The sequence below is a fragment of the Salmo trutta genome, chromosome 11 (genome assembly GCF_901001165.1).
Source record: "Salmo trutta chromosome 11, fSalTru1.1, whole genome shotgun sequence".
NCBI classification, from domain to species: domain Eukaryota; kingdom Metazoa; phylum Chordata; class Actinopteri; order Salmoniformes; family Salmonidae; genus Salmo; species Salmo trutta.
In genome coordinates, this window is record NC_042967.1 from 8,753,227 (window position 1) to 8,761,947 (window position 8,721).

Genomic DNA, 8,721 nt, shown 5'->3' on the forward strand with positions numbered 1-8,721 from the left:
CTATTATAATTCAAAAGTCATCATCAGCCAAACCCAACTAAACTATACTAAACAAAAATATAAACGCAACACTTTCAAAGATTTCACAGAGTTACAGTTCATATTAGGAAATCAATCAATTGAAATAAATTCATTAGGCCCTAATCTACGGATTTCAAATGACTGGGCAGGGGTGCAGCCATGGGTGGGCCTTGGAGGGCATAGGCCCACCCACTTGGCTGACAGGCCCAGCCAATCAGAATTCATTTTTCCCCACAAAAGGGCTTTATTACAGACAGAAATACTCCTGGGCTGACATGCTCTATAGTTGTGAGGCCAATTGGACGTACTACCAAATTCTCTAAAACGAAGATGGAGTCGATTTATGGTAGAGAAATTAACATTCGATTCTCTAGCAACAGCTATGGTGGACATTTCTGCAGTCAGCATGCCAATTACACGCTCCCTCAAAACTTGAGACATCTGTGGCATTGTGTTGTGACAAAATTGCACATTTTATAGTGGCCTTTTATTGTCTCCAGCACAAGGTGCACCTGTGTAATGGTCATGCTGTTTATTCAGCTTCTTGATATGCCACACCTGTCAGGTGGATGGATTATCTTGGCAAATGAGAAATGTTCACTAACAGGGATGTAAGCAAATTTGTGCTTTACATTATATTTTTGTTCCGTGTGTTTTGACGTGTACAGTAGGTGTTTGTTACTGTGTGGGTTTGTGTAGGTATATTTAGTAAGTGTATAATGGTTATAAAGCACTGTTGTGTGTATGCAGAACAGGGTGAGATCAGATGTGATGTGTACTAAAGAAAGTCTCAATGAAAGTCTTAAAAACAAAATGGGACTTTTTATTCTATTAAACATAAACAAGTTTTACAGCTGCAATATGTAACTAGTTGGGCAACCTGACCAAATTCCCATAGAAATGTGAGTTATAGGTCTGTCTATAAGTCTAAAAAGTGGTACATCTGTTCTATGTGCACTATTTCCATGCTTCCCCGTCTTAAGTTACATTTTTGCGTCTTTTACTTTCAGTTTTGTACACCAGCTTTAAACAGCTGAAAATACAACATTTGGCAAACATTTCACTGCGGTTTAGATGGTACAATGATTCTCTACACAATGACTGCTTGTTTTGTCACAAACTGAAAATAGGCATATTAGAATTTTAGCAACCAGGAAATGGCAGAGTGATTTCTGCATATTGCATCTTTAAATACACCATATGAAAACCACACATACAACAATCTGCATGAACTTGATAATTAACTTTCTTATTAAAATAAAATTAAGCAGTTGAACGGAAGTAATGAAAATAGGCATTTGGGAACATCATATAGCTTACACAGTACAAATACAATAGGTAACAGTATTATTAGGCTTATATATACCTTAAAGTGCCTCCTGAAAGTCTACACACCTCTTGCAGTGTATACATACAGTATTAAATTGAATGTTTTTCTTAGCCATCTACACAAGCTACTCCACATTTTCAAAGTGAAAGAAAGATTATAGAACATAGTGTGACAGCGTTATGTTATGGGTATGCTTGTCACCGGCAGGGACTTGGGACTTTGTCAGGATCAAAATAAATATGAAAGGAACAAAGCCCAGGTAAAAGGTTAGAGGAAATCCCCCCTCAGTCTTCTGAAAACCTAACTCTGGGATAGTGTTTTATTGTTCAGCATTACAATTACACACATTTAATGCCAAAGGCACACCAGAATAGCTTTCCAAGAGGTGTTGAGTATTTGAGTAGTCCAGTCTCAGTCCTGAACTAATTTGCTTGAAAATCAGAGACAAGGTTTGAATATTGCTCGCCGTCAATGATTCCCAACCAAATTTACTGAGCTTGAGCAATTTTGACAAACACAATGGATATATGTTGCCCTAAGAGTTGTGCAAAGTTGGTAGAATCTTATTCAAAATTATTCACAGCTGTACTGGCTGCCAAAAGTGCTTCCGCCAAGTATTAACTCTGGGTTGTGAAGACATAGAAATCAAGACATGGTCGTTTTACTTTTTTTTTTTATACATTTGGAAAATGTTCTATAATTTTTCTTTCACTTTGAAAATGTGGAGTAGGTTGTGTAGATAGGTAGGAAACAAAGTCATTTAATCCCTTTTTAGATTTAATTTGAAGGCAGCAAAATGTGAAGACTGTGCAAGGGGTGTGTAGGATTTCATTAGAGACTGTATATCCCACAATGTCTGGATGCAATATTCCACCCAGGAATATTCAACAATGAAATCTGTTAAGCTCAGTTCAAATACATAAGATGAGACACGACGGTCTTAAGGAGCTAGCTTAGCAGAGAACTAGCTAGCTATTTTGCTGATATTCATCTGACAAGTTTCTAAGGCCCCGATTCTGACCCGATTTAAGCGTGCGTAAATGGAACGTAATTCACTTTTTATGGCAGTTCTCTCTATTGTATTCTGACCTTGAACTTAAGCATTTGAATAGCATACTATTCACCCACTATTTGTTTGAGGTTGAGCTACAATAAATGAAGGTGTGGCGAAGCTGTGTCCAGATACGCCGTATTCTAACCTTGACTTAATTCCCCTCATAATTCCAACACCTTTACGCGCGAGGAAACCATGCATGAGGTCGAGCCAACCTGCCATATTCCAAGTGGAAAAAGTATCTACTTTATTTTTACTGATAGAAATAACAGCATTCTCCATGCACTGTAATTTATACATGTAAATTAGTAATCCGTTTGGAAAAGGGGATTGTAAATACACATGGCAATTGTTTTAGATTATTTTTCCTTATGATCCCTAGAGGCAAAGGTGAAACCAGTCATATGGAAGCAAACCGAAAATCATATCAACATTGCCCCTTTTCCACCGTGAAATAAGATGTAAATAGCGCTGCCGTTATTCCGAATTTTAATTGTGTGCCCTCATAACTTGCGTGGATGAAATTTGGAGACCCAAACTATAGGCTTCTGTAGGGTTGAACCTGCCGAGTTGATGTATGCACTTTAGAATGTGTTGATTATATGCCCGGCCTTTTCTACGTTTTATTTTACAATTTGTATCATGTTAAATATTAGCCAATATCGAGAGCCAACGTCAGTAATACCCACACACATTTATTTTGCGTCATTCCATTCTGTTTACCTTTCTTTCCTGTCACACACTTGTTGTATTCGGCGCATGTGACAAATAAATGTTGATTTGATTTGTAAATTGTTCCTGAGGGTCGCTAGCATTAGTGGTTCATAACAGCCTAACGTTGTGCAATAATTTGGGACATGTAGCCTAATTGAATCATTATGGAACTCAGGCCCCACGTAGCAGTTTAAACCTGGAGCACGGTTCACGATGACTGGACTGTTGTCATACAGCTTCACGATTAGTAAGAAATTAGGGTAGATTTATAGGATTACTGTTCAATCCCTATTGTACACTTTTTTCCACCTTCCAATATTTTATGGATTGAACTTGAATATGACAACTTTCAGGGTGAATCGAACCACCACTTTTTTTATTCATAATTATATTTTGTGCGTAAAGGCTGTCCAAAACGTTTTTTTATTTATTTTTATTTATACATACTTTCCTAACCCAAAAATGTGCCTAAATAATCTACAAGAGTATTTTTAAATCTACCAGTTGGTGCTGAAACAGAAACGAATAGGCATAGATGGCTTTCTTTCAATGATCCCTATATTCTGACCCGTTCCCTCGATGTATTCTATTGAGTCTGTCGACATAATTCTAATTCAAAAGGTACACCATATTTAAAGGGATGGTTTATGCGGAATAAAGTCCTGTGTGGCTCAGTTGGTAGAGCATGGCACTTGCAAAGCCTGGGTTGTGAATTCGATTCCGTGGGGGACCAGTAAGAATAAGTATCAAAATGTATGCACTCACTACTCACTGTAAGTCACTCTGGGTAAGAGTGTCTGCTAAATGACAAAAAAATGTCATGTAAGATGAATGTGCTGAAAACACCATTGAATGAAAACTCCATGAGAAAATTTGTTGGGCAGCAAGTGGGAAGGTTTTCAGCAGTTGAATTAAATTTATTCAGAGCGTGCAAGGTAGCCACACCTGCAGAGAGCATTATGCGACTGAATAAGGTAAGTCTGAATACCAAATACTGAGAAGTGCGTAGGAAAGGCATAAATTCCTAAGTCGGAATCGGGCCCAAAGTGTACCCTGTTTCTGGTGCATGAACAGTTGAAGTTTACGCCTTATCCAAATACATTTAAACTCAGTTTTTCACAATTCCTGACATTTAATCCTAGTAAAAATGAGGTCAGTTAGGATCACCACTTTATTTTAAGAATGTGAAATGTCAGAATAATAGTTGAGAGAATGATTTATTTCAGCATTTATTTATTTTATCACATTCCCAGTGGGTCAGAAGTTTACTTAATTAGTATTTGGTAGCATTGCCTTTAAATTGTTTAACTTGGGTCAAACGTTTCAGGTAGCCTTCCACAAGCTTCCCACAATAAGTTGGGGGAATGTTGGCCCATTCCTCCTAACAGAGCTGGTGTAACTGAGTCAGGTTTGTAGGCCTCCTTGCTCACACACACTTTTTCAGTTCTGCCCACAAATTTTCTATAGGATTGAGGTCAGGGCTTTGTGATGGCCACTCCAATACTTTGACTCTGTTGTCCTTAAGCCATTTTGCCACACCTTTGGAAGTATGCTTGGGGTCATTGTCTATTTGGAAGACCCATTTGCGACCAAGCTTTAACTTCCTAACTGATGTCTTGAGATGTTGTTTCAATATATCCACATAATTTTCCTGCCTCATGATGCCATCTATTTTGTGAAGTGCACCAGTCCCTCCTGCAGCAAAGCACCCCCACAACATGATGCTGCCACGTGGAAACGGTCTCAACTGCACGTCTCGTCTTCTTGATCTGAATACCCCGTCTTTAGTCAGCTGTTGTACAACATAACATTCTAAAACTAGATAGTTTTATCTTGTCTCATGTCGGCTGTTGTATCTGAATTGGGCTTTACTCTCGTTATTCCAAATGCATCTGTGGATCTTTTCTGCTGACAGCAATAAAAAAATAATAAAGGTTTTGTTCTATAAGCTATCCAGTGGAATGGTTAATTTCTATGTTATAGAGTGGAATGGTTTTTCTGCTGGTGTATCCTGAGGTATCTCCTCTCTGAGAACCTCTTCCCGCAGTGCGTACAGGCGAACGGCCTCTCTCCTGTGTGGACCTTCAGGTGCATTTTCAGATGGTCCTGGCGGGAGAACCTCTTCTCACACTGGGGGCAGCTGTAGGGTTTCACCCCTGTGTGGACCCTCTGGTGCCTCTTCAGGTCACGAGCCTGGGCGAAGCGCATATGACACTGGGTACAGCTGAAGGGTTTTCCCCCTGTGTGGACCCTCTGGTGGATCTCCATCTTCTGGGGGCAGCTGAAGCCTTTGTTACAGAACATGCAGAAGAACCATTTATCTTTACTACCACCTGATGTGGCTCCTCCTCCCTGAGACTGAACTCTAGCCCTGTCGTTTGAATTCAATACCTGATCGAAAAGGACGCGGCCATGTGAATCGGAAGGTGCCATTGATGTGGACACTGGGTCAAGATCCCTGAACACGTGCAAAGGGGAGTAGGTCGCAACATTTACATTTGTCTCTATGCTTTCCCTGTAGTCTAAAAAGTCACTGGTGCTGCCCTGAGAGTGTCCTTCCCCTATGTGAGTCTCGTCTGCATTCCATGTCAGAGGAGCGTCGCTCTCCACTTTCACAGTCACCTCATCTACGACTATAACCTCCCCTTTCTTATCTAGGCACACTTCAGAGTATACACTACTACTGTATTGGTTCCAGTCCCCTTTAGACAGATCAGTCTGTGTCTCTAAACCCAAGGGCATGTTGCCAGGGTCCATCTCTGTAGTGTAAGAGCAAGACGGCTCATCACCACCAGTGTCTAACGCGTCACCATAGCCATCCCCACGGGAATTAACTGTCCTCTGGCTCTGGTGAAATACCGGTAAATACTCTGAACCAGGAGCAGGAGGACAGACCAGTCTTCCCAGCACCAGCCTCTCTGGGTCTGATCTGTGGTCAGATCCTGTGTGTAAGAGCCTGTGTGTTACAGTTAAAGTCTTGGTGTCTGTCTCTGACTTGAGGACGGAGTCGGGCCTTCCACTGACCTCCGTGACGCTACGTCGGGTCCTGGGCTGGGGCGCAGAGGTGGTGGGGTCCTCCATGGCTTCATAGGGCGCTCCAACCACTCCAGTCTGGATGTCTCCGCTTTGCCTTGGGCCCTCCTCTCCTTCAGACCTGTGCTGCTTGACCCCAAGACCTGCAGCCTCTGCATCTGCAGACTGACACAAGCATTGGATAACATTGTTGTAGGAAAGTCTCACAAGCTCCCCTACGTCAGATCAATTAGGATTTAAGCAAATTAATAGCTGAGGGGAGCCTTTCTGAAATAAACTGGTCACATTTGATGTACTGTAATTTTAATGTTACACTATGACACTAACCTCTATCACAATAACGTGCTGGGTTGAGGTTCCACTCCCCTCATCAACAGTGATGGGTTGGTCATCTCTCCACGTATTGTGTCCCGCTGGCTTCACAAAGCTCCTATTGCCTCCAGTGAGCTGTCCTTCACCCGAGAGAGTAATTGGGGTAAAAGAGGTGTTTATGTTAGCTACTGTCAATGCTCAAAGCTATACTGCACACTATTGACATTTTGAAAAAAGTATAGAATTGACAAGGATGTAAGGTAACACTTCTCATAACTTCTTGATATATTTATTGATTGATGTATTATGTTGCAGGCATCACATTGTTTTTACTGAGTAAATAATAGGACATGCAGTAAATCAAGAACATGGTTAAAATATGATAGTGTCATTGTGCAAAATAGCTAAGTAATTAGGGGAATTATTGTATATTATCCAAAAACTGACCATGAACCAATTCTGGGTAACACATCTGAACACATGTGCAGAAGGTAAGGGGCGACAGGCACTTAGCTATATATGAACAGCGACAGGCCGCTCAGCTTTTTGGCCTTCTGCTAAATGTACCTCTTGCCATTCCTCTGTATCGGTCGAGGATCTTGACACTACTGGGACGACTGGCGAGGACGCGCTCTCGTGCCACCTTCAGTTCCAGTAGCTGTAGTTTCCTTCGCAATCCCCTGTTTTCTTTCTGGCTTTGAGAAATTTCCAAACGAAACACTGCATAGTCGTCGTCTACGAGTTTACAGATGTCAGCCACGGCTGCATTCGCTAGCACCTCCATGATGGAGGCTATTTGAGTGTGAAAAACCATACAGTTAGCCATTGTTAGCAACTAGCTAGCGTTACCTAGATAACATCTATCAAACATGCCCTGTCTTCAACGCCAATTAAACACTATCTATTGTAAGTATGTGATACTATGCAGTTAAATTAGTCATAGTTTGAGTGCCAGGGTTGTAATAAACGTCTAAATAACAACAATAAAAACGCTAACGTGGTAATTGTTGTAGGTCACTTTTCATTTCCGTTAACACTGAAGAGAAAGGATGTTATTGGGTGGAGTCATAGCTCATAGGTTGTGGTTAAAAGAAAAACTGTATGTGCGCTGTTTTTTGAAATACGGTACTATCAGTATTTTTTAAATCTGAGAGCAGACTTGTTTAGAAAGTGTGTTAGCAAGAACAGAGTAGAATCAAATACAATACAATTCCATCTACATCATCTCAGTAAGGTAAATAGTCAACTGTCTTAGCTTTAGATTACCCAAATATTGCTACATTTCTACACAATCAAATATGACCCTTTTGGTGTCACTTATTGTAAATAAGAATAACATGTTTCTAAACACTTTTATACATTAATGTGGATGCTACCATGATTACGGATAATTATGAATGAATCGTGAATAATGATGAGTGAGAAAGTTACAGACTCACAAATGTCATACCCCCCCAAAATGCTAACCTCTCCTGTTATTGTAATGGTGTGTCTTGGGGGTATGATGTTTGTGCTTCTAACTTTCTCACTCATCATTATTCACGATTCATTCAGGATTATCCGTAATCATGGTAGCATCCACATTCATATAGAAGTGTTTAGAAACATTCTATTGTTATTTACAATAAAAGTGACTCAATTGACACAATATATTATTTACCATTCATTTCTATTAATTATGGAGGTCCCTGTCATTATAATAGTACTGTAGAGCTCTCTTTACTTGCACACAATAAGGCTGGATCTCCCCATCCTGGCCCTAAGGGTCCACAACCCAACACACCCCACTCAGCTTTAGGATATTAGTGAAACATTCATTATTGGTTTGCAAAAAAAGCACAATCGTTGCACAAATGTACCTAACCATAAACATCAATGCCCTAAAATCGATACACAGAAGTATATATATTTTTTACCTGCATATTTAGTGAAAAGAAATGCATGTTCGCAGGCAATACAAACTAGAGAAATTGTCACGTCTCCGGCATTCAGTGCAAGCAGAGTCAGGATATATACAGCAGTTTGGGCCACCTGGCTCGTTGCGAACTGTGTGAAGACCATTTCTTCCTAACAAAGACCGTAATTCATTTGCCAGAATTTTACATAATTATGACATAACATTGAAGGTTGTGCAATGTAACAGCAATATTTAGACTGTGGGTTGCCACCCGTTCGGTAACATACGGAACGGTTCTGTATTTCAATGGAAAAGTATATGTTTTGTTTTCTAAATGCTAGTTTCCGGATTTGACCATAT

The 8,721-nt window shown here is 40.3% G+C and overlaps 1 protein-coding gene across 1 annotated transcript; it reads right to left on the minus strand.

The window, feature by feature from the left end:
• Positions 1 to 4,999: 4,999 nt before the first annotated feature.
• On the minus strand, positions 5,000 to 7,020 carry LOC115201879 (zinc finger protein 184-like). The gene is made up of 3 exons (XM_029765761.1): positions 6,912 to 7,020; positions 6,480 to 6,604; positions 5,000 to 6,317 (listed from the first exon to the last, which is right to left on the minus strand). The coding sequence occupies exons 1-3, from the start codon at positions 6,934 to 6,936 to the stop codon at positions 5,097 to 5,099; spliced, it is 1,371 nt and encodes a 456-aa protein (XP_029621621.1). The 5' UTR covers positions 6,937 to 7,020; the 3' UTR covers positions 5,000 to 5,096.
• Positions 7,021 to 8,721: the final 1,701 nt, after the last annotated feature.

What these genes read in the sequence shown, in the direction of transcription:
- LOC115201879 (XM_029765761.1), bottom strand. Translation starts at nt 6,936, where the DNA reads ATGTGTTACCCAGAATTGGTTCATG. An exon ending in TTACCCAGAATTGGTTCATG is followed by an intron (nt 6,605 to 6,911) that starts GTCAGTTTTTGG and finishes TCTCGGGTGAAG; the next exon opens with GACAGCTCACTGGAGGCAAT. An exon ending in AGCACGTTATTGTGATAGAG is followed by an intron (nt 6,318 to 6,479) that starts GTTAGTGTCATA and finishes TGCTTGTGTCAG; the next exon opens with TCTGCAGATGCAGAGGCTGC.